This window comes from Falco punctatus, assembly GCF_963210335.1.
Source record: "Falco punctatus genome assembly, chromosome: 1".
Taxonomy (NCBI): Eukaryota; Metazoa; Chordata; class Aves; order Falconiformes; family Falconidae; genus Falco; species Falco punctatus.
The window spans coordinates 123,140,844-123,166,931 of NC_137580.1; the positions used below are offsets into that span (position 1 = coordinate 123,140,844).

The window sequence follows — 26,088 nt, forward strand, 5'->3', positions numbered from 1 at the left end:
TCAAGCCAGTATCTCCAGCCACTTGCAGAGTGCTTCTTTTCAAGAAGTAAAAGAAAAATTTGTCAGCAGATCCAGAACTACTTCCTAGGCTTTGAAGTACAAAGAAGACCCTCCCAGGGCAAAGTCCTGGCTACACTGAAGCAAGTACCAAATCCCTCCTGCATTTAGTGGGGTCAGCACTTCACCCAAGAGTTTGGGAGCAGGCAGACTCACGGATTTTCAGTGCTGCAGCCAGGCAGTTACAGTACAGCTGCGGCTTCATACTGTGCTTACGAGATGTGTTTATTATGAGGCCATGGCCCTCAGGCAGCTCTAACTCACTTTTATATGGGAACTTTTATAGGGATTCATACATTTATTTATTGTGCTCATAAACACCCTCCACCCCCGCACACACATTAGCTCCGCATCTGCTGCCTTCTGCAGAGCCTGTACTGTCGTTGAGCTCTCTGTGCTGTCTCCGTGTGGAATCCAAGCTCTGAGCAGAGCAAGGCATTGCCTCTCTCTATTGCTCCGTGATCACTTGGAGGGTTTTCATCATTTGTTCTTCACTGGCCAAAAAAACATTGTTTTGTTCATCTTCTGGTAAAGTTCAAAGTGTGACAATCCCAGGAGCAGGTTCTGACAGTTTCACGCTTCTCTGTGCTAATAAGATCCCTTATTAACGGCCTTGCATGCAGACATGAGAACATCTCACTGTCCTTGTTGAAGCAAAGTTGTCTGAGGGTTAGAGAGTGAGTCTGCAGATGAGTCTCCCAAGGGGCTGTTCCTGCTTTGCTGTGTCCTTTCTAGGGCCTTGGGTGCCCTTCTTTGCCTCCATGTCCCTGGTGCCCCTGCTTTAGAGATGACTGCAGCTAATCGGTATTATCCAGCCCTTGGCTGTGCTGGGTGAAAGGTGCTATCTAGGAGGACGATGTTAATTTTTAGGACAGACCTGCCTTCTGAAGGTGGCTTTTAGCCATGTTAGATGCCAAGAGCTTGTACCACCTTCTCTATTTCCCCATCCCCCTATGGCTGCTGAGATTTCAAGGGTGAATTAACATTATCAGCCCTCATCTTGAAGTTCTCACTTCTTCTCACCCATACCCTGGTTTGTAGTCATGACAACAAACTTGTTTTAAATAGACACACACAAAACTCTTCAAAAAGACCCTCCTCACTGGCTCAGCACCTTGATCCTATCACTTGTCAATCCAGGCTGTGTTTTTGTTGCAGCTGCTTTAGAAATCCTGGATTCCTTCCTGAGACTTGTACGTGGGTGTGATGGCAACAGATGAACAGAGTTTATGGGGAATGCAGAGAGATGCCAAGTTACCCAGTGTGTGTAGGCAGCTAATGGAAAACCTGAGCTCAGAAACAAGGCTGTAGAGGTATCCTGGACCAGACATGCACTTGCCAGGAAGAGTTCAGTTGCTGACACTACCAGTAGTGGGTGCAGCTGAACCTGCTCTGCCATAGTCTCATAAAACATTGAAATATGCTTGAAAATATGCTGACTTTGCAGCCTTCTTAAATCCAGGGCTGGTTCCTGCACGATGAAGGTTGCAAAGCAATCCGTAAAATCAGGCTAGCTATTATCATGGTTGGTGGTAACTGAGAAAAGGAATTGTTTTGAACTCAATGATCTTTTATGTTAACTGTGTCCCTTTTCTCTGAGTGGCCTTTAACGTGGGCAGGACAAGCGATTTCCCACACTGTAAGATATTCCAGTTTGTTTACTGGGGCACTGTTGAGCTAAACATCACACCTCACTTTAAGAAGTTTCCCTGACTATTGTTGCTGGCTAAACCCTGCCAGCTGTGGCTGGAACACCTTGCCAGGCAGGTCTTTCTGAGCTCTAGGCAGTGACTTGTGCCTGGAGATTTTAGCACTTTCTCGGACAAATTGCTTGGGTCTTATTGCTGGTTTGTGTTGGTTACTGTGAGCAGGAGGAGCCAAAACTACAAGATGAAGAGTAGGAAACAATGGCAGTGAGAGCAGCAGTAGAGGCAGGGGGTTGAGCACAGGGTTGTATGCAACCTTGAAGTCATTGCCTGAAGTTTTTACTATTGCTGCCTTTTTAGAGCAGTGTTTGTCAGGATGTATGTCTGCATTTAAGTGGAGTAGTGCTGCAAAGAGGAGGTTATGGGAACTGGAATTACGAAATGGTCATAGACTTGCTACTTCATCTCCTGATGTGAACTGGAGAATCAGAGGTACTGGTGGGAAGACTGTCCATGGTGATAACAGATTAGCATCCAGGCCCTAAAACCAGAGTCTGCCTCGTCTGCTATATTAGACGCCTCTGTGAGCATGAGAAGAAATTTGCCCCCTTCTCCGCCTCCACCAAGCCGTGCATTGTAAAGGGGAAAGACACTTTAAAAGCTACAAGGGTCTCTTGGCAATGCACGGAGGGGGTTCTGCATCTGCCCCACGCCTTGAAGTCTAATCTCATTTACAGTTGTCAGCGTGGGCTGCTGGAGGAGATGAAAGGCAGAGGACAAGGAGGGAGAATAGATTAGTCTCAAGCAGAGGGCACTGGGAGTGCACCTGCTTCTGCTCTGCTACCTTGAGGAGGGGCGGCAACAGCAGCTGGGCATGTGTCATCTGCTGCTTTTTGAGGCGCCCAGCCATGGAGCACACGATTAATGACTCAAGGGGCTGGGCTTTTGTGAGCGATAAAAGCCCTTGGATTTAGGCAGGGCTCTCAGGCCTTTTTTTTTTTTTTCTGAGCAGCGCCATTACTTTACATTTTTCAAGTGGTGTTTTGGTCGCAGGGAGCTGCTGTCTGCAGCCACAATGCTTCCCTTTCTCCTCTCTCCCCAAACTGGGCTGACCTTTGTCATGCAGCATTAACCCTTTGACTCCTTCACTTTGGGTTATAGGGTTGGGGAAAAGAAAGTCTCCCTTCAAATTCATTGCCCTGTGGACAGACTTGAAGGGAAGAATGGGCTGGTAAGAGAGGATCTGTTTTTGCTGAAGGAGATTGGCTTGCTGATGTTGTCTGGATTATCAACCCCTCACTGCCCTCTGCCAGAGGCTCTTTTGCATACAGCAGCCCCCAGGAGAGAGGGGAGGGGAACTTATCCTTCCTTTGGTCAAGGAGGGAAACTGAGGCATTCAGCGGTGAATAGATGTCTGGGAGACTGTTCCCTTTGTAGGGTCATGTCCTGTCCTTTACCGTGCCTGGATTAGTCTGTGTCTGTCCCCAGTGTTGTTACAGTGAATGGCATTCTCCCAGCACTTCAGGGCTTATACCCAGATTTGGCTTTTGGCCATGATACCCTGGAGTGATGACTCGGCATGAAAAAGCTACATGGAGGTCGTTAATGACCTTCCCACCTCTTGCAGGATGAACAGCGAAAATTCCCCGACTTCCTCCTTAATCTTCTAATACCTCTGTACATTGAACACCAGCCAGCCCTTGAGCTGGATGTGGGTCTCTGAGATTGTCAGTATTTACACCTTCCCTACAGTGTGAAAGGTTTGTCATCAGCTATTCCATTTCCCTTTTCCCTGGCTATTTGGATACTATTCTCTCCAATCCCACCAGCCTGTAATGCAGACTGTTGGCTTTGCCTAGTGCAAAACGTTGGGAGTAGAAGCTGCCAATATGAACCAGACATCAGCAGTGTAGCAAACACAGCACTGTTAAGCTTGTGCTGGTAGAAGACTGCATCTCCTGAAATGTTTCAAGGAGTCATAACAAGCACACCGAAAAGCACATGGAGGCTGAGTCACTCTTACACAGCCCGTGAGTTACTGGCAGCTTGATGTCTCTGGATTTGTAAAAGCCTCAGGAGGCTTCCTACTCATTACACATTTGTGTACCTTCCACGTCTGAGCTGCCTGGAAACCTGCGTGTTAAGAGTGCAGTGTCTGAGAGGAATGGCAAGCTTCATTCAGACCGTTGTGTATCTCTGTTGCCTCCTGATCCCAGCTGCAGTGGGAGGCTTTGGTAGTGTGCTGTGCTGTTTCAGCTGAACATGCGGGATGGTTTTTAAGCACATAGATCCTTGCTAATGTATTGTTCACAAATCCTGTCTTGCATGTAGAAAATCAGTGAAGCAATAAAAACATTTAAGCCGCATGTTTAAAAAGAAAGGGAGGAAAAAGCCATAAACACGGAGTGGATTGATGCTGTTCTGCAAATCAGCTGGTGCATTGTGCTCTGTTACAACAGAGAAGGGGAAGAGAGCATCCTGTCTCCAGAGGAACAAACCAGCTGCTTAGCGAGTGAAAACAGTTTGGAGGTGCTTTTCTACACCATCATCACTTATTCCTGTAACATTTACAGGGCTTTTAAAGTCACTTTCTACCAGACCTGGAAAACAAGTGTATCTCCTCTGCGATAGGAAGTATGATGCTCCTGTTGCCTTCCGGTATTTGCAGTCAGTCCAAATGTACCGGGGCACATTTGCAAATTGAATGCAGCAGTGGGCGTGTTTGACAGCAGCCAAGGAAGCTGTGATCTCTTTCTGCCTCCTTACTAGCCGTTGTACAATGTGTTGCTTTCAAATCAGCTTGGTACCAGCACAACATGAGAGAGTTGATGGGGTTTAGTTGATGGGCTCTTTTCCTGCACCATTGTACATAAAGGGTGCTGAGAAAACCTGATCTCAGAATGCTTTCGATTTTTACGTGATTCAAACACTTGCAGTGTTTACCTGCTCAAGCTGTAGCACCTGGGACAGTCACTTCTTTTCCTTTCCTCTCCTAGTCTTCTGAGCAGTGGCATCCCCTCTGATACAGCTGCTTGTGGTGATGCTGGGGATATTCTGTCACCAGAGATGGTATGTCTTGGTAAAAGGCGTAGTGAAAGTCCTGGATGTTTGTGATCACACTAAGTCTCACTTGGACCTTGAATTCCTTCATAAAACCCCAGCACTAGCAGGACATGTATTCTTAGTATATGTTCCTGTTGCTTAGGAACAGCTGTCTGCAGTGACAGTGTTACTGGTGAAAGAATAATGATGTATGAAACTAATGTTAAACAAGGAAGATCAATCTTACCCTTAGGAACTGTTCTTTGTGTTCTTTGATACTTAACATACTCTGTAAGTAGCGTATACTCTGGAGTTTCCTGAGTTGTATGAGGAAAAACCAAACAAGGATGCTGGAGGCAAAGCTGTTTGTGACTATCATCAAACCTCTGGTCTCATGCACTCCTTCAGGGCAGCGTTCCCTGAGGGAGCATCTCTGCCTCTGTGATCCTTCACTATTAGGTACCAGTGATGATGGTGACTCTGCTTGGTGTAGCATAATTGTTTGTGATGTATGATGGTAGTGGAAACGCTTGTTGATGACAACCTACAGCCTGTGAGATGTAGCCATGCTTACCTTTTGGCAGAGAAAGGATCAATATTACAAAAGGTGAAAAATGGAAAGTTCCACAAAAAACTACTGGAGGACTCAATCCTGTGTGCTCTGACTTGGTCTAGCAAAGCACTTGAAAACAAGTATGACAATTGTCCTGGACCCATTATATGTCTAACATCAACTGTCTGTTTTGCTGGAGCTAGTACGTGTCCTAAGGGATTTGGAGACCAGAGGGAGATTTTAGTTTCTGCCCCTTGCTCTGAAGCAGAGCCAGATGCTTGCTTCCTTCCACTGGCTGCTTGCCACTCCTCTCACATGTTTACTTACCTTCATGCTGAGAAATAATGGGAAGTAGGCCTTAAGCATCTTTACTCACTGCAGGCTGTGGCCACTGTGGAAGGTTGTTGCTTTTTAGCCTTCTTGTTTGCACTGGGGAGGAAAATGAAAGTGTTTATTGTGGTTCCTTTAACTGCTGCCTCTTCCCTCAGCTGCTCCCTCTTGGTTGCTAATAGAGGAGTTGCTTTTGCACACAGTTTTGTTATCACTGGATTTATGTGTCTGAATAGCTGTCCCCCTCGTCAGCAGGGAAGGCATCAACGTTTTTCCTTCATGTGTCCTCTGACAATAGTATTTGGGGTTTGGAGCAATGTTTCTTTTGCATTGATTTGTGCGTTTAGGCAGCCCCTTTGGGGGAGACTGCTGTGAAGAGCAGGGGAGATGGTCCTGCTGCTGCTATTTTTGGTCTCTGAGCTGTGCCTGGAGACCATAGCTAGAGGAATAACTTTCTTTCAACCTAAATAAAGTGTCTAAAGAATCTTTACTGAGCTGCATGTTTGCTTTGTCACACTTGGACTTGCCAGCCCTGGGAACTGTTTGGGGATGTCTTGTGTCTATGTGCATGCGTGCAGGACTGCTCTTGTGCTTTCAGCATGGTAAATATTCTAGTGTTGTCTTCTCTAGAGCTCTATGAGCCAGAGCATACGTTGGCTTTTTTAGAGGATTCGCCAGTGTTGGGTATCCGCACTAGAGATTTTTGCTATTGCAATGCCTTTCAGTCAGTCTGTATTCCAGAAGCTGTAGTATGCTGGCTAGCTTGTGTGGTTTTCACCTGATGGGAACCTCCTGCCTGCATTCATTGCCTTCTGCAGTGTTTGGAGAGGCCAAAGCCATGTCTTTTTATGAATGAGTGCAATGGCCAGTTTATCTGCCTGTCAGGCGTAAGAGGAAACAGCTTTCATGGTGGAGAGAGCAGCAGCATAGCTTCATAGTTGTATGTGACAGCTGAAGCTGGCTGGCATATAAATGCCGCACAGTCCCCTTCAACAAGACAGGTGCATTGAGTAACTTCCCCAGGGTGGTGACAGCCAAAATGTCTTCCAAAGAATGGTTGTATGTGTGTAAAACAATATCTTCCAGCTTTATTCCCTCTGTGGCCCATGAGCTGAGAGCTGCACATTGATATATGGGATCTTTCATGGTTGGTACTAGTGGCCAAGAGGAGCTGGGGCAGAAAGTCTTTTGCCAGCTGCTGATTTATGGCCCTAGTAAACAGTCCTGAAAAGCACAGTGAGAATTTTCTGGACCTTGTGCAGTTTCAGCTGACTGGAAGCTCCAGGCTGTTATTTGACCATGTGGAGTAATAAAACTGTGAAAACTAATTAACTTTTAGGCCTACTGCAAAACAAACTAGTTCATGCAAAAAAATTACTCCACACTTGCAAGCAACAGTGACTTTATGGGTTTATAAGCCTGTATTTAATGACCAAGCATGTAGTGCAATGCATGAAGTATGGGGTTTTTGCTGACTTCTAAAGCTGAACAGAATATAACAAGCTCTACTGATCACTGAGGATGTGAATACCAGCTCTTTCATCCTTATTAATTATGTAGCTGATGTGTGGGTGGAAGTTTGACACAAAACTGCATTGGATGGTTTCTTGTAGTCTAAACCAGCTTGAATTACGCACACCCAACCCAAACGAAAGCAGTTCATTCAAGGAAAGACTCTGTCTGTAGTGAGTACTATAGTTTTTCTGAGGTCATTCTCTGCTCGCTGTTCCCCCTGAGGTGCAGCTGAGTAAGCTCTTTCCCAGTGGGAACACAAGGTGTTTTTCTGATGTCAGCAGGCAAGTTAGTCAGCCCTGCTCAGGACCTGGCTCCTGTGATGCAGATGCTCTGTGCGTGCCAGTTGTGATGGTGACGTCAGAGAAGGGATGTTTGAGTGCCCCGGTATTGTGTTCCTTGCCAATGACAACACACATCAATATTGTATAAATGATCTGGCCTCTGTCATCCAACACCGGTTTGGAGGGAGGGAATGACTGGCCATTCTCCTTAATCAGATTACTAAGGTAACCCTCCCTCTGTCCCATCAACTCCTGCATTACTTAGTAGCCCTTAATATTGGATGTTTAACTGCTGGTATCGTTAGAGTCAAAGCTACGCCTGATGATTCCTGTTCTCCTTTGCTAGGGTCTATCCATTTAGCTGGTGGCAGAGGATTGTGTAGAGCCTTTGCTCACTGGGATGCATGGTGCCACTTGGCTGTTATTTTTCTGATTGATAACTCATCACCCCAAAGAGCAGAGCTGGCCCTTTTGCAGAACATAGGGTGCTCTGGAGTAACTGTGCAGTTGTTGGCTACGTTTGAGATGCACAGGCTTGAGCTTCAGTTCCTCAGAAAGCTGCAGGCAGTGCATGGCCTGTTTTCTTCCCCCGTTGAGAAGGGAAGGGAGGAAGGTTGAATATTGTACCAGGTCCCTTTGCTGCCCCACTACACGGCTGGGGAACGAGGAAGCCTGATCTGGAGCTACTTGTTCTGGGGGGGAAGGTTGCATGCTGGCCTGGTCTATGCCCACACCTGGGTCATGCAGACAGATCATCTGGTATCTTGGCAAGATAGTTGTCACGATTGCTGATACAGGAGCAGGAATTTGGAACTTGAAAGAGAAACCACCTTAAAGGCAGGAGAACTATGATGTGGTGAGATTTTAAAAAAAAATATTTATTTATTTTAAAGTGTCTGTCCCCCCTCTCCTGATGGATGCACTTGAATTGTCACAGTACTCAGCACCAGAGTACCAGCTAGCATGGGTCTATCCCAAGATTTGGTTTTCTCCGCTAAGCAAAGTATTATTGCAGAGCTATTATTTGACCTAAAATAAGTGTGTGTGCATACTCACTGCTATAGAATTCTGCTTTTTCACGCATCAAATCAAGTCCCTGTGGATTTTCACCTCCCTCCCAGATCTGGCAGACACTGAAAAATGGAGCTATTTTTAATCTGAAATGTTCTGTGTTTCAAATTCAGGGTATAAAATGTGGTTTTTCTCCTGACAAGTTTCATGGCTGATTGCTATAAAACTCCTTGTCTTTAAAGGAAGAATAAAACTTCCTACAGGAAGAGCAAAAGCTCTGATTTTTTAGGGGTATGAATCTTAGTTCCTTTGAGAAACAGAAAAATAGTGGCATTTGCTGTTCTTGGATTAAAGAATTTACTGAGGTGGAGGAACAATTTAACAGAGGACTCTAGCACAGTCCAGTGTGGTAGGGTGGTATCAAGGGACTCTGTTCCCCTCCCGGAGGGGAGATGATGTTCTCTGGATTAGGAATCATTTGCCTGAAACAGTATGTCTGACAACCAAAGAGACTGGCATCACAGGCAGAATGCTGCTTACACCCATTTCATCATCTTCTTGCTGTCACTGTGGTTCTGTCATCCCACTGGAGTCGCTGCTCCACCTGTCCTCCTGAAAATCTGGTGTGTATTGTCCAGGAGAAGAGATGAATTTCTCTGGTTCAGTTGTTCTCCCTGCCCAGAACAAACAGATATAGAAAGTTTCTTCCCCTCCCCACTGTATGTGCTGTTCTGTGCCTGAGTCCAGTCTGACGGGTCAAAGGGGGAGCCACCTTTCAGAGGAGATCCTCCCTTCTGTGCACCCAGGGGTGGGACAGTGGGGATAGCAAGTTGTTACCACCAGGCTGCAGATGGTTGTCTAAGCGAGAAGGGTTGAGACCTTTTTTGCCCTAAGGGAGGAAGAGGGAGAGAGGCAGAGCAAATCTGAGGGTATAGGGGAGCTTGAGCTGGGGAAAGCAGCATGCTCAGTTTTGCAAGGTAGCTTTGGGTTTGGACTCCAGGCTAGGCAGTAGGCTGGATGCCTCAGGCGTAACAGGAGCAACGTTCCCTAGTCAGTGCTGAACCCTGTCCCTCTGGCACTGGCGGAGCTGCTTGAGTGCAAACACCAGCTCAACTTTCTTCTGGCTCCCAGCACTGAAGGGGCTATTCATGACAGTCCGAGTGGCTTCTGTACTGGTGGCCCCTTGAGCTGGGACAGTCCCCCCCACCCTGCTGCAGCCTTGGTAAGCGGAGAGTTGCAGCTAATGAAACACAAGAGGAGTTCCCTGCAATTGTATGGGCAGAATTTTTCTTTGCTGAGTAAATTTCTATCCTGGTTACCAACCTGGCAGCACCCTGCTGACATAGCCTTGGTCTTTGCCTGTAAGAACTGTCTAAGGCAGCCCATCGGTCACAGCATCCTGGCACCTAATGAGGCTTAATGGGACCGCCAAACTCTGAGCCCAGCAGACCACACACAGCACCGCCTGTCAGTGTGCTCCTCTCTTTTCTGCCTGATGCAGAAGGGGAGCAGCACTTGTCTCCTGGGGCTACCTAGACAATTGGTGTTTCTGCCTGGCCTTCATCTCACTGGTGTGGCTCACCAGATAAGTCACTAAGCAACAGCAGAGAGAGACCCAATGGCTCAGATCTGATTAACCTCTACAACTTTATCCTGTGTTTTAATTGGATTAGCTGCAGGGGGGCGGTTTTGCTGCTGTTCCTGTTTTTTTTCTTAAACAGGTACTTAACTGCGTGCAACAAGTTAAGAGCAGCAAGAAGACCTGTGAATAAATAAGTGGTGTTTGCTTCTTTCCCAGTGCTCAGCTAACAGCTCCTGCCCTCCCTTTCTGAAAAATTGCTGTAGCAGATGCCTGTGAGATAGTTCTGAGTAAGCCCTGCAGTGAGATCTCTTGGGAGGTGTGGGGTCTCGCCTAACAGCCTGGATGGCAGACCAAGAGTCCCTGATTGCTAACTGCCATTTTGTCGCTTTTGGGAAGGATTTCTGCTCAGTAAATGTTCAAAGCAATTTCCATGTTCAGTTTCTTTCATCTTTTCTCTGAGCTTTTGAGTTTCCTTCAGGGCCTGATACTTCGGCATCTTAGGGTTTTTTCTTATATCACTGCAGTAGCTGTGGGCTGTAGGGAATTGGCCTTATTCAGCACTGCAATAGCCCTTCCTCTTCAAGGACTTCAAAGTTCATTCTCCAGTGTCAGTTCATTTAGTTTTGCAGGTGGCAACGTGGAATAAGGAGATCAGTGATCATATCCTGTTATAATGGGGGACAGGCTGCTCCAGACCTAAAAAAAAAAGGAATGGAATCCATTTGATTGTGGGATTGCCCCTCATTCCTCACGCTGCTGTCTACCTGCATGGTGCCCAATTGAGAAAAAGAAGAACCAGTTTCCAGGAGACTTTCGCCCATGTCCATCCTTCTGTCTGAAGCACCCAGTTTTCTCTTCAACAAGCTTAAAATAGAAGCCTTTCTCCTTGCCATAGCTGTAATTGGTTCTGGATTGGGTCCTGGAGAGGGTCATTCACCTCCCTGGGTTGATAGAAGGGGTACATGCTGCTGAGAAGTGCCCTCTTACATCTGTTTCTAGGTAGCTGTGCACAAAAAAGAGTGAATTGTAGGTGTGATAGCTGAGCACAGCTCTGTTCCAGGAGGAATAATGGATGTACTAGCACTACTCTAGCTGTTACAAGATCAAAAGTGCTGTTACATTAAAGCTGGTAATACTGCCTGGCTTGGCAAAAGGGCTGAAAAATTGTTCTGGGGTTTTAATGTATGTTCAGATAAACTGTCTTTCATAGTGAGGATCAAGCCTTTGAATCTAGTCCATGTACAACAGCGTGGGTTTTAGTGACTTGGTGAAAATGTAACTCCAAGGAATTCCCTCTTTGCACAGGCCTTGAATGTGATTAATTCGTGAACACTGTGTGCATCACAGTTGCAGTCTTTAAGCAGAGGTTTCAGTGCTTTGTTGCATCTGGGGTGCCTTTACGGGGTGTGTGGTTGTCGGGCATGGACTCGGCTGCTGCTTGTAAAGAAAATGTAATCATTAAGTTGAATTATGATGGACATTAGTCTCCTTTGTCAGATTTAATGTATTCATGTATTTCGTGTCCACTGGCCCCTCAGCAGCTTGCAGGCTGGATATGTAAATTGGTATCTGCAGAGGATGACTGATCCATTAATAGGTGGAATTTGATGCTCATAAAAATGAATGCATTTCATGTTGCATGGCAATGGTTTGCCTGAATTTTTAAGTCGCCTGAGGATCTCTTACTTGGAATTCTGTGGCTCAGGCTATATTTGTTACAAAAGCAATACAAATGGAGAGGCCCTGTGGTTTCAGAGGGTTGGCTATTCTTTTGTCTGAGTATCACTTACAGTTTTCCTGTATCAAATGTTATTCCAAGGAAGCTGTGAAAATGTGAAATGCAACGATATCTGAAAACAAAGCACTGCAGTCCAAATTCACTGTGCCCACAGAAATAATCTGTCTTTGGAGATCTGTTCAGATACTATTTTTCAGGAAAAGCCAAGTTTTAGTAGATGATTTTTCATTATTAGGCTTTCATGAAGGGATGTAAAGGACTAAAAGGATTTGGTGGGTCATTAAAATAAATACAGATCTGCCACTGTGGGGTTTTAAACACAAGATGAAATCCTGGCTCCTCTGAAAGGGCCTCATTTGCTTCCTCTGGGCCTCATGCTAATTTCATTACTGATCTCAGACGGGTAAAGACTTCCCGATTTTAATTTTACAGTGCTGCTTTAAGCATGTAGATATAGAAATACTCAGTTTCTTTTGCTGAGAGTTTTATTAAAGGAGGCTCACACAACGTGCACCCCTTCCATGGTGGAGCATTTGTGTGAGAAATTTCATTTTTCAAGCACATGAAGTCATGATGATCCCTCAGATACTGAGAGTCTGCACTCTGAAAACATTGGCACTTCTTGCTTTTTCCTTCAGCACTGTGAGGCAAATTCTTCAGCTCTTCATCACTATGCAAGCCTGGGCTGAAGGGGCAGTAGCAAATATGCATGGAGAATATTGTGATATGTGCCATAAAGTTGTGCCAAGGAGAAAGGAACATCCAGGCTCAAATGATCTTTTTTCCCTGAAGCTTCTATGGTTTGCTTTTTTCTAAGGTGAAGTGCTGGATCAAAGCCTTGCTAACAGTCAACATCTTTCATGCCAGGGAAGAAATCCTTTGCTAGTGTCTTCCTTTGCCACAGTGTCTCTATATACTCGTGATATCAATGCAGCAGAGTTTGGCTGTGGAACATCTATCATTACTGTAATAATGTACAGCTCCGTGGGTACTGCATCCATCTCTGACTAATCTGTTCCCATAGAAATGTATGCCAGGGTTTGACTGAACAGTGTCTCCATTTTGCAGCCTGAGGAAATGACCATGGTTTGGTATGTTTCTGAGAAGGTGATTGAAACAACCAGATTTGCTGGGTGGGCAGCAGGGATAGAACCAGGGTGAAGTACCAGTGTGGGATGGCTGTGGCTGTGGGTGGCACTTTCATGGCACTTCTTCCCCACACTATAGTGTCTGAAAAAAACCCCAGTCCCCTAGAGGGAAGTAAGGGTGCTTGGTGATGGTGTCTTGGCTCTGAAGCTAGCTAGTTGTGATTGCAGGGACTTGCAGTCTGCTATGGGTTGGTGCAAGCCCATCTTTCAACTTGTAAAGAAGCTGCTGCATTTGCTTGAAGGACATCAGGCAAGTATGCAAGCAAAACCCAGCTGCTTTTCTTCTGGAGACTTGGTCTCTCAAATAGTCAGTGCCCAGGGTTCTTGAGAGTCTTATCTCAAGTTGGTGAATTCAGTAGTAGATGAAGGTATTTGACGTCTTTGGGTATCGGTAACTTTTTGGGGCTGTGGAAAGCTGTGGACGCTTTGGCCAGGCCCCTTTAACCAGCAGCTCTGTGTCAGAGCTCTGCCCTGCTTTACTTGGGCTTGGATGCAGCACACAGTTCTGCAGCCAGCTCACGTGGCTCAAGTGTGAAGGAATGGTAAGATGTGTAGGGCCGAAAAGACCTCAAGGAATTTCCCCCCTTCCCCATCAGTCCCCTACCACAGATCAAAGTTGTCTAGGCTGTCCCATTTCTGTAGTGTAGGAGGGATTCTCATTCAGCTTATCTGAGACCAGGTCTACAAGGCATGGGAAGAGTGAATGAAGAAACTGTTCACCAGGGCCTGCTTCTTCTGGTGGCACTAGCTGGCAGTTTCTGAAATAATTTTTGCTTTAGCTGCCTCCAGACTCTGTAGAGGTGAGAAGTGGAGCAAGCAATACTCATCAATTAAAATGGCCATATAATTTTCATTGCCATAATAAAGACTAATGTAAAGTAAAATCAATTATTTTATGCAATAGGACAGGAATTAATCTCAACTAAGCATCCTGGTCTATTGTAGTTCCCCACTTGCTACAACAAACATTTGTCTATGTGGTGAGATTTTCTAGCATAGAAGTGCTAAGAGAGGTGTGTGACAGCTATGGGAGCTGGACTGGCTTGCTCTCTAGCTGTGTTGCCTCCCTTGGTTGACAGGTGAAGAGCCTGATGGCCAGCTTCCAGTTAACACAGTTATTTTGCTAGCTTACAGGGTAGCTGTGCTGAAAATTCTGCTCTTGCCCAAGCAGTTTTGTTTCCGAAGAGGGATTCTGCTGAAATCTTTCTCCGTGGAGTGACTGGAGTAAAAACTTTAGTTTACCCTCCATGCTGGGGAAATACCTGGACTCGGGGTGCAAATCCTCAAATCAACAGCAGGTTTGTGCTTATCCTACATGGGACAGAATACTGCAGAGCCCGAAGCAGCTTCACAGCTAGGCCACAGCTGCTTCCTTTCTAGTGAGAACAAGCAGCAAGTGCATCTGTCACAGGGGGTGCAAAGATTTGCTGTCCTATGCATGCTTAGGTGTAGTACTTCACTGCAGGGCTGAGCAAGGCTAAAAATCTTGCCTGTACATACCCTGTCCAGCTCCTCCAAGTCACTCAGTGCGCTCAGCAGAGCCTGGTTATATCTGTTCTCCATCTGTCCCTTCCTCCATCATCTTTGCTATTGTTAATTGTTAGCGTCTGGCTTGAAAGATTGCCCCTTAGCACGGTGCTGATGGGATCTTTACACAGAGGATTACGGCTGGAGTGGATTGACAGGAGACAGTATCCCTGCTGTGGGAAGCTTGCCAATTGTGGGCAGGCTCAGTGCTGCTGCTCTTCCAGTTACTCCAGTTCATGTCAGGACATAGGCAAGAGTCAGTTGCAGCTCCATGCCCCCTCAGCAGGGCCAGCTGGCCAGATGTGGCCCGGGGCACTGCATGCTGAATTTGGGAGAGGCCTCCAGCACCCAGCTGCTGCATGTGGCCTTTGTCAAGATTTTCTGTCTCTTTACATCAGCTGCACCACCCTATGGAGGCGATTTCATACCTGGCTCCTCAGGTGGTTTCCACTGTGCAATTGCCGTGCTTTAATCAAGGATGTGGATAAGGATAAAAGCTTTGTGGGGGGTGCTGGCAGTAGGAGTTGAGATGTCATTTCTTACTGTATCATTCTCCTTAGGTGGCAAATGTGTCTGTAAATCACACAAGTGCTTTCCCGTAGCTTTGCTTTCTGTTACTGCCTCAGCTGCTGCCAGGATTTCATGGGACACAGATCTCAGCTTTTGGCGAAAAGCACTGCCTCCTTTCCTTGTAAAGGTACTTAGCATGTATTTCCAGTGCCCAGGAGCGTAGCCAAGGGCCCTGCTAAACTTGCTAAATCCAGGCCCTGGGAGATCATATTTCTTTTTGTGTTATTTGGTTTTCTTTCCTGTGGAGTCTGTATTTTCTCCTGTACGTGCACGGGGAGCAGGGGAGAATCCCTTGGCATTTCAGAAGGTATGAGTGTCCTCTTACCTTGTGACTCTCCTGATCTGCTCCTAACAAGTCCTTGGAGACCTTTGTTGCTCTTTTCCAAAGCTGGTATGTGTCCTGCAGTAACCAAAGGGTATCTGTCACCTTGCAAGGACAATCTGGGGCCTGGAGGTGCGTTTACTCCTTGCTGTCAGTAGCACAGGTGCTGACTCCCTTTTTTGCTGCGTTGGAACAGACTGGCAGAAACTTCCTGTGCTCGGATCTATCACACCAGGGAGGGTTTCCATGTGTGTTATGCTGTCTACAGCTGTTGCAAAAGAAGTCTTTTTCCAGTCTAAAGGAAAACCCTTATATCTAATCCATCTCAGACTCTTAAATCTCAAAGATAGCCAAGTAAAACCAGCAGAGTTCACACCAAAGGGCTCAATTTTGTGGGCTTCTTGAAGGGAATGTTAAAAGATGTTCACAGGGTTTAGAAGCATTGTTGGATTTTATTTTTCTTTTCTTGTACTATGAAAATCCCACTGGCTGGTATTCCCATGTCCCTTTAAGCCATTTGAGATAACATTTAGTTTCTTCCATTAAAACTATTTTTATCCTGGCTTGTGGGACAAGTAGAAATTAAAAGAGTGCTTGGTATTTCCTTGCCCATCCTGTCTGTTCTTCATCCCCAGATCCTTTCAGCTCTCCCCAGCTCTCCCCCCTTCCCTCCCCAGCTTGCCTTGAAGGGCTGGGAAAGCCGGCGCTGGCGCATTATGTTGCCTGTCTGATTGTTGTGGGGTTGTGTTTGTGTGGGGAAGGTCACGAGACAAAAAGACCACCAGGCAGGGGTGGGCGGGGGGTGTTCAGTCCCGCTCCATTCAATCCTTGTGGCAATGGGTGGGAAGAGTCTTGTTTGCCTGATGGGATTTCAGGGGGTGATTGCTTTTTTGTTTAGGCTTCTTCCACGGCTGCTGCATGGGCCCTGGAGGGCTACAACAAAAGTAGAGCATATATATGAGATTCACGGGGCTGAAGCGTGCTGAGATAACCAAGAGGCAAAGTAGTCCGTGCAGGAGCGACTGAGCCAGAGCCAGCCACTGTGCCCTTGCAGCCTGGAGGCTGCCGGCGATGGCTCCGGGTGGGGTGTTTGTGCTATGTCCAGTCTTGGCTCTGGTGGGAGCTCTTCCTGGGTGTCCGAATCCTGTGGGCTGAGATCCTTAGCTGGATGAATGCTGTGCAAGTTTTTTGGCTGTGGAATGAAGGTTGAGATGTGGAGGAACAGCTCCACGGACCTGCCACACTGGCTATGCTTCCCTGAATATTTTTGAGGCTTCCAGCCAGTGACTTTTAATTTGCAGCACCTGCCTCCTTCCTTGCCCATCTGATCCACACTTCTGAGAGCATTCTTGTGTTTCAATCACCCCTCTGAGATGCTGGCCCTCAGCGCATCTCTCCCCTCACCCCCCCCCCCCCCCCCCATCCTTAGAAAGCAGCTCAGGCTATATTTACCACTGGTATGCATAAAGGCAAACATTGTCAGGGACTCATTGTAACTGTCCCAATTACCCTGGGTTCATTTGCATAAGAAGATTGACCAGCCTGTGGTAGTGGCTTTGCCTTGGCTGTCTGATATGGGACACTTCAATTTGGGGAGCAGAAAGAAATAGAGTTCCCAGGCTGGGTGTAGGTTGGGGAGGGGGTGACAGTTTTGGTCCCTAACAGCATGGGTGCTACAGCAGCCCTTCCTGGTGGGAGGGTGACTTGTCAACTCCCAGCTGCTGGCAGCTCAAGTCTGTCTGATACAGTTGTAATAGCTGCCAGATTCCCAGAGATACAGATTCAAGGGATCCCAAGCATGCCTGAGCTCCTGGCTGTCCCATCTGAGTAAATCCTTCTCCTCTATAGTGTGTATGTGTGTATTTATATGTTGATATATTTATTTTTAGTAGGTGTTGACCCTGCTTGAATGCTTTTAGACTAAGCAGTGACCTGCCTTGTGCTGTCACTTCCCTCAGGCACATGTAACCTCTCCTCCTTGTGTTTGGATTTCTTCCAGAGAGCTAGCTGTTCCTGCAGGCAGGCTCTAAAGGAAAGCAGCTGGGATGAAGCACAAGTAAGGAAGCGAGCTGAAATGGTATGATCTCTTGACCCAAAGCAGTAGCTAGTGCTGTTAAGGCTAGTGCTTGCACTGCAGCAGCTGCACAGCTCAGGCTCACTGAATTGAGAATTATTCATATTCTCTTTCCCTTCCCCTCCCAGTGCCATACGTAACGTGATCTGGCTGTGCCCATGCTGGCAGATGGAAAAGCAAGACACTATTTGCAGTAATGGTTCTTCATGGGCTCAACTGGCCTATGAAGTTGCAACGTTCAAGCTTGTCAGCTTTGGCAGAGCAGCAGAACAGCCTTTCTGGAGACCTTTACTGTCCCTCTGCTGCTGCTGTATGTGTGCATATGCCTGTGCAAATGTGTATCCTTCTCTTCATCTCCCTGCTGCTTCCAGGAGAGACCCGCACACTCGGACAGCTGTTGCTGTTGCTTGTGAGTGTCACCAAGCTTAGTGTACTTCCTGGAGGTGCTTTGACCATTACTCTATCCTAATCCCTCCTTAAAAATCTTCCCTCCAGTATTTGGCAATTTTCAGTTTTTACTGGTCAGTCATTAGGTAGCAATGTAGGAGTGCTTCATGGAGGTGGCTGGAGTACATCTCAGCTACAGTAGTATTTTAAGCCTCTTGCATCCTTGGGTGAATTACTTTGCCTCTCTGCCTTGGGTTCCCAGTTATAAAGTGGAGCTCTTTATGAGGAGGTACCACTGTGAATCATAATGAGCACAAATTGCCATTTCAAAATGCACTGTGCTAGACACCTGATTCTAACAGTCAAATACCAAATTTCTGTCCTATATTTTTGGACCTCTGTGAAAGGGATTGATGATCCAGCCCAGATTTCTCAGGAATTCCTTTGCTATTTCTTTGGGGTGGAGTGTGTGTGGAGAAATCCTCATGTCTTTTCTCAGATTAGTTGCTGCTTGTGCTCTGACTCCAGGATGCTCACATTTTTTGCCTGAAATAAACTGCATTGATATTGTTATGTTTGCTTGGTGCAAGAAACATCAAAAAAGAAGGGGCCAGAACCAGAGTCTCAAGTTGGGGCACAGATGGACCCCTTGCAGTTCCTCTAGCAACACTTTAAAAGTCAGTTTTGTATGTTTGATTTCCCTGATGTGTTGAAAAGGCAAAGTAGAGTCAAGTCTTAGATTTAGATTTGTTTTCCTTTCCATTGTGTTTGGTTTTGAGGGCTGTGTCCTACCTTCCATTGGATTTCTATGACTTCTCATCTCCACTGTGTGACAGTGGAGTCTATTTATGAGCAAGTTAAACATGAGCTCCAGACACTGATTTAGCTTTTAAATGGTTGTTCTTGACAAATATGAAAGATAGTTCTGAGCATGAAGAAAAGGGCTATGATTTAAGGCTTTATGCTCTCCCTTTTAGACACTGTATCTTTTGCTTTGCAGTTGGGAAAATTAGATTTGGCACAGGATCATGTAGGAGGTGACTGATAGACCTAGGAGGATAACAAGGAGGATACCTTGGCCTATCTAAACCTGCAGACGCAAAAGGGTTGGGAGTTTGTATCTGCCACTGAGGTTCAAGTAATAAGAAGTGTCCTTCCTAAACAGTTTATTTTCCCTAGCTGTGAAAATGGTGGAGGTGGGTGAATAATGATACGTAGAGTTTCATTTGCAATTCCACAAAAGATTGGGAAAACTGCTTTTTGTTGCTCTTCGAGCAAAATATTTAATTTGACTTGCGCCAAACCATCTGGGCACTCTGAACATAAACATAAATGGCAATTTTCTTATCAAACATTTTGAAAATAGTAATGCCCAGTGTTTTGGCCTTGTAGAATCCAAGGAAACTTCTGAACGATCAATGTTCAAAACTAAGGCAAATTCACAGGAAAGTCTTGGCGTGACTGAAACGTCCCAAGTTTTTGCTTGGAAAAGTTTTGTTTTGGAAAAAAACCTTATCTTGGCTTTAGAAATGGGAGGAAAGCCCTGTAAATAACACTGACAGTAAACAATGTTCCTATGTCATACATATAAACTGCATCTTGTCCCACCTTTACGGTAGTGTTACACTTGAGTCTCTAGGGCTGCTGCTTTTAATTATCTTGGTGCTTTATCCCATCAGCTGTTTCCATGTCACTGGCTCAGTTTTGCTATGACTCCCTTTGATGGGGGCCGTCTGCCCTTTGGTGGCTGCTGTTCGGTTTGCTCTGGGTTCATGAGAATTTGTTGACTGTGAGCAAAGAAGGTGCCTGGTCTTGGAGGGATCATACAGGGATTGATGATGGTAACACTGCTTCAGGCAGCTTTTCTGCTCTGGGATTAAAGTTCATGCTGTGTTACTTGTCTCTCTCTCTAGGCCTTACAAGTCCATGTGGGAAGCTATTCTGCCTGGACTATTTAATTTTGTGCTGCTCAGCTCAATCTCTGCCTCATTTCTCTTCCTTCTTTCCCCTTCCATTCAAGCGGCATCTTTCAGTCTTCCCCATTCAGGTCTGTCTTTGCTCTCTGCCCTGTGTAAAACTTCCATGCCCTCCCTACCATTCATCACCTCTTGCTCATTCACCTCCCTGCTTGCCTTTCTCCATTCATCTGGGCTTCCTCTCAGCCAGGCTGGGCTGCCCTCCCCTCCTGCCCCTTCCACAGTCCTCCTTTTGTGCCTTTGCACTCCCTTCGCCGTGGCCATCTGAAGCACAGCAGTCTGCAGCATGCTCCCTGAGGATGCTCTGCTAGAAGCTGGCCCCAGTTGATGGTCTAATTAATCCCTAGTGGAAGCCTGGTGGGATTGCTTTGGGTGGATTTGTCTCTCTAGTTACACTGCAGGTGAGAAGTTCCATTGCCCCCCCACCCCTGCCCCTTCCCGGCTCTTCCTGCTTCCCAGAGATGCAGGCTGATGCATGTACAGGAAGAGTATTGCCATTTCCTAAACCCTCCGTTTCAGTCTGGCCTTTCTCTCTCCCTCCTAGCTTGTTTTCCCTTTGTTTGCAGTGGTTGTAGCTCCCAGGCGACTTTTGGATTGTTGTTTTGAGCTCCTCCTTCCTGAGGAGTGTAATGTGCATTTCTCTTAATTTTGCTGGCTCTCTCCTTATGATTGTTGCCTCTGCCTTCTCTGCTTCTTTATTCTAATTGTCTGCATTGGGATTGTATCAGTTTTGGAAGACCATCTCTGTGCTTGAATGTATGTTTTAAGCGTTACCCAGGAAATAGAGCCTGTGAATTGCAGTAGCCAGGGCTTGTTTTTACTAAGTCTCAATGCAGCCACAACCCTGTGCCGGTGATGCAGACATGGCTAATACGGACCACAGGCCTCTGCCAAAGATCCCCCCAGCCTGCTGTGCACCTGGTCCCCTAGAGCTCACGCCCATGCCGGCAATGTGCTCCTATTGAAGGAGCAGGTCTCTGTGTCGCTGTGCTGTGGCGTGGCAGGAAAGCCATGTGGGAGGTCTGCTTGCCTGTGGGTGCCCGTGGGGGGCTTCAGCTTTGAACTGTTAAACTGCATTCAAGCCAGTCTGTTCAAGTCAAAGGGGAATATTAGAGCTTGGGAAGAGTGGACAGGCTTGTCAGAGGAAGCAGGTGCTCGTTAAACTGTACGTGAGCCCTGTACACATGAGAAATCTGGTTAGTTCAGTAAAGGAGGCAGAAATGAGGTGGAGGCAGGCAAGGAGAAGGGGTTCTGCGAGTGAGTGCAGGTTTGACTGACAGGGCAAGCACTCTGTTGTGTGGGAGGCTGTGAAGGGAGTATCCGCTGCTGTCTCCTGAGGCAGTGAGGAGCCCCTGATACAGCTTGGGCAGGGCCAGGCGCTGTGAGGACTTGTCAATGGTTTCGATACGTCTCCTAAGAAACAATGTGAACCACCACAGCTTCCAGCAGTCTGGCTCCTTACTATGGTTGTAACCACTGTGATCACCCTGGAAAGATGCAAGCCAGGATTGCATGTTCTCAAGTCTTTAAATTATAGAAGTTAGAGTAATAATTAATACTCTCAGCTCTGGGCTCCATTTGGAACCAGCCTGTCTGGAGTACTTCAGAGATGCTTATGTTGTTGCAGTGTAATGCCAGGTACCTACAAGGCATTGCAGGGAATCATGACATACCTCTGTCTCCTCTTCACAAGGCTGACGTTATCTTCGGCTCCAGCTTAGCTTGGAAAGCAAAGGAGCTTCTTTGGTAGCTTCCAGTCCCCATGACTGGGCAAAGCCAGATGTAAAATCAGTATGAGTTAAATATGTTTCCCAGTCTGCTTAGTAAGAGTTTTGCTCTGTGGTTGTTCTAACCAGAAGCATGGCTTGAATTCTAGTATAGGTGGGTTATTCTGGTTATACATGTGTTATGGCAGTTGTTAGTTGGGGCTTTAAATGCATCTGTTTGGCTGTTACGGCAGTTTTTCTGAGCACTAATAATTTGCAGTCAGGTCAGAAGGGAACTGTCGGGATCATCCAGTCTCTAATAATGAAGACCAGAACACTTTCTGAGTGGTCTGCTTGACATTGGCCATACCTCATCTCCTAGGAAAACTTGCATTTCAGTCATAAAACTTTTGGTGAAGTTAATGAGGCATTTCTTTTGTTAATAGGAAAAATAATCAACTAACTCTAATCGAAAGCTGCTGAGCTTTGACCTCTAGCCCCTAAATGTGATTATACCTTTGTCATAGCGGAGAATCCTCTACTGCCAAATTTCTGTCCCCTTTGTCTTCTTCTGGACAGTGATCAAGTCATTGCTTAACATTTCCTGTAGTAAACTAATGAGTTGAGCCTGTTAGTGGAGCCAGTCAGACTATACCAGCAACAAAGTGCCAAACAAAGAGGTAATGTCACCTCATTTACAAACCTGGGGTCATGTTTCCTTTATTGAAGGCAGTGTTACCTTGAGAGCGCTCAGCATAACAAGCAAAGCTTTTTTTTTCTCCCCCGGAGTGGCTGCTGCTGAAGATGGCATTCCCCATCCTGTAAGCTGGCTGGCATTCTTGGCTCCTGGCCATATGGCTTTCTATTTGTTTTTACTGTAATATGTATTGTTTTCAAGCACCCAGCTTTACTAAAAGACCCAGTTTATGCTTAGTAACTTGCTGCTTTAGCTCATCTGAGCATGATGCAGACTTGACTTATGCTTTCTCCTAAGTTACTAATGATAATTCTGTAGGGGCAAGAATGAATTCTCATGGGACCCTATTAGTGGTATCTCCATGTGATGTTAGCTGTCTGTCTTAGTTTTATTTTTGAGACCTGTCAAACAGCCAGACTTTAGCATGTTGAATGTGTGACAGCCAGAATTTGTGTCATAGTAAGTTTTCAAACACAGGGTTGTCTGGTGATGTCAGATGCCCTGCAGAAATCAGTTGTACCAGCAATCTTGTCTTACGATCTGCACCAAGTTTGTATTCTCATCCAGATAATATCAGCTGAACATAATCTGCTTTCTGTCGTTTATTCTGACTGGTATCAGACCAGTCCTTCTTCAGTTATGCATTGCTCAATATCAGTAATTTGTTAATTTGCTGTGGGTTGCTATTAGTCCAACAGACCTGCTTTGTTCCATTAAATTGTTGTCCCAGCCCTGCAGTTTTGGGAGTGGTGTGCATGCCTGTTGCCATGTTTGGACACAAGTGTTGGAGCCGTGGTTGGAAGGGCTGAATTGCTGATTTGAAGCTGGAAGAAAGGTAAAAAGCAGATCTTGATGTTCCTCCAGTGCTCCCAGACTTGCAGGAAATCAATAGTAATACTGGCTTTTAAAAATCTTTTTGATGAAAATTACCTTGGCCTGCTGATTCAAAACTATCTAACTTTAGCAACTGCAGTGTAGCATTCTTCAGAGTTACTGCTGGGACAGAAAGTGTATTGTTATTCTGTAATAGAGATAATTCATTGGGCTTTTGTCCATGTATAGACCAGAAACATTCCAACTACTCCTGACTCTTTTGCACTTGTATCAACTATGCTACTTTCTCCAGAGAATATCAGACCAAAACCCTGTTTTGAATGAGAAGACTTGTCTGCCTCATCTGTACCAGCAGAGATGCTGCTGTGACAGGAGGCATTGTCAATAGCAGTGAATTTTAAGGAAATGCTTGTGTAGGTTTAGTTAACCTAGGGGTAAGCAGCGACCTGACTGCAGCAACTTGGCATGAAATACAGCCCCAGCTGAGCAGCTGTTCTGACTGTTGTGTGTTAGGTTTTGTTTTCTTTTCTGTTATTTTTATTTTATTATTTTATTTTATTTTTATTGTAGCAATAGTGATTATAGCCTGTCTGTCTCCTGGCTGTGAGGTTGACTGTGCATGCTATGCCTTCTATTGAGTTACGTAACCCAAATAAATGCAGCATCCCACCCAGAGTGTATTGCATTTCAGCTCTGGATGAGTGGCTTACACATTATGACCCCTCACAATGTAGAAACCCTGAGAGATGTAATTAATATTGATACAGGATTTTGAGATTCTCCAATAAGACATGACTAAAAAGATATAAACAGTAATTATATGGTGATAAATGAAAATATCATGTGTCTTGGTAGTATGGATATTGCTATTTTCAGCTTTTGGTATTTAATGCCTTATACCATCAAGAACAAAAGTGGGTTTTATTTTAATTAGGCTGCAGAACTTATTGCCGCAGGAGGTTGTGGAGCCCTAAAAACTACAGGAATTCAAAAGGGAGAGCAAGAGATTGGGCATTTGTACATACAACAATATCTGGGCCAGTGCTGACAAGCAGATCTGGGAAGTATTAAACCTCCTGCCTATGGATTCAAGAAAAGGTTTTAACTGTTAAGCTGGGTTTTGTCATGGCAATCACTCGGCGATCTCTTGTAGGCTTGATCTTGTCCACAATTTCAGAAAGGTGTGGATAGTCAGCACTGGATCTGGGCTGGTGATACAACATACATGACTTGCAAGTTTGGGCCATAACCTGCCCAGCCTGTTGCTGAAGCTGAGGACATCTATCCAGCGAAATGTGCAAGGTGCCCCGTGCTGAATCAAGATTAAAAAATTTATTTCCACCAAAAAAAAAAGCCCACCACTTTTTAGAGTGCCTCAGCTTCTTTCCATTAGTCTTAATTCACTTATATAAATAATAAAACAGGAAGAAGCAGAGCTGGAGAAGGCTCAGTCTATAAACATGTCTCTTTGCATTAAGCCTTGTGGCATAATGGAGGGCATCTCCTGCCATCCATGCTGTCTCATTAATCATGTAATTATCTCCCTCACTTTCAGTGCTGCATCTCCTTCCTTGTCAGTGGTGGTGATAATGGAGCTTCAATTTACCTTGGCTTCTTTCTGGGGAGCGGCTTTGGTTTCAAAGCCAGCACAGTGGCATATTTTGAATAATTTAGTTCTGGGTGGCTTGAACACTGTGTGTAATTCCCCAGCTGAGACTGGAGGCTGATTCCTGTGAGTGTTCTGTCAGGAGACCGATCTGGAGAGAGGCAGTGGGATCGCCCAGGATGGTGGGTCATCGAGACGGCAGAGGACTGAAAGCTAGCTCAACAGGTCCTGTGAGTGCATCTCAGCTCTGTCCTCTCTTAGTGTCTTAGCAAGGGCTTGTTGCAAGAAACCCATAGGCAGAGGAAGGATAGGGGAGAGAGTTGCATTAAAAATGTATATGGAGACAGAAACATGGATTTGGGTACCTGACAAGCATGTAGGCTTTCCCAGCAAGCTGTGGGTCAGAAATTCCTCGGGTCTCTGAATGCAGGATTTGCTTGGCCTAAGGTGACTTGGACCAGGAGTCAACCTCTGTGGAGTCAAGGAGCTCAGTGTGGTGTCCAGCTGTCATTGGCTTTGGAAAGTCTGGTATTTTTCTATACATGAAACCTTGGCAGAAGGCCAGCTCTGTCCATATTCTCCCTGTGCTGCTTGGCCTTGTGGCTTCCTAATTGCCCTATGCCATTGCAGCCGCCGTCCAGTCATGCTCTGCAAGGGCTCCACAGCTCTCACTACACTGGAGCCCACAGGCACAGGTGTGTTCCTTATGCCTTATAGATGGGGAAGTCAAGGCACTACAAGAGGCATCTGGGCTCATTCCAGAAATCCTGGCAATACCAAGAATGAGACCGGGTCCCAAGGCCCTCTTTCCTGTCTGCCTAACAACTGAGCAGTGGTACACTCCTGGGATCTTTTTATTCTCCCGTTCCTGTTGAATCTGTGCTTCCAGTGTCTGTTTACATTAAATGCTTTTGCAGAAGGTAACAACAGATGGGAGTAATGTAGGTCCCTTTCTTGTCTTTGTGCCTAAGAGAGTAGGAGAAATAAATTGGAGCAGAAATGCCTCTACAGATTGGCCAGCTAGCTAATGAGCCTGGTCTTTCAGGCTACTCTGCTCTTCAAGGAAAAGGGAACCTTCTATCAGCTCCCCCCATCTCCACTTTGCCATGCGTTGCATGCGGAGAGGCACTTACCCAGATCTAGGTGACAGGCCATCTGCTCTGCGAATGCCTGCCCGCCTAGGTGCAGGCTGAGCTGGGTAGCTCTCTGCTCTCTGCTCTCTCACTGCAGCTTTCTGAGGAGCAGGTCTGTCTGGTTCCCTGCTTGGTGAGTTTGTGAGGGTATATTCTCTGTGCTTAAATGCAATCTGGCTTTTGAGAGCTGGGTGGTGTTTCCAGCCCTTGGGTTCACCTCAGGTCAGAGCAGTCTAACATGCACTAAAAGTACTGCTGGACAGCCCTTAATCACTTTATATTGTCTGGGCAGTGGTGGGTAAATTCATTACTTACAGGGGATGAAAGTATGCATCACTGGAGCTAGCACTAAT

At 46.0% G+C, this 26,088-nt stretch overlaps 1 protein-coding gene across 4 annotated transcripts in view; it reads left to right on the forward strand.

Annotated features, from left to right (window-relative positions):
* The window catches only part of RHBDL3 (rhomboid like 3), a 77,288-nt gene that overhangs the window by 12,964 nt on the left and 38,236 nt on the right, over positions 1–26,088 (forward strand). Inside the window, exon 3 of one of the 4 annotated variants that reach the window (XM_080383688.1) lies at positions 17,322–17,399. The exons of the other annotated variants lie outside the window; for them this stretch is intronic. Within the exon in view, the coding sequence (XP_080239814.1) occupies positions 17,322–17,399 (78 nt within the window). The remainder of the gene's footprint in view (positions 1–17,321; positions 17,400–26,088) is intronic. 4 annotated transcript variants of the gene reach the window in all.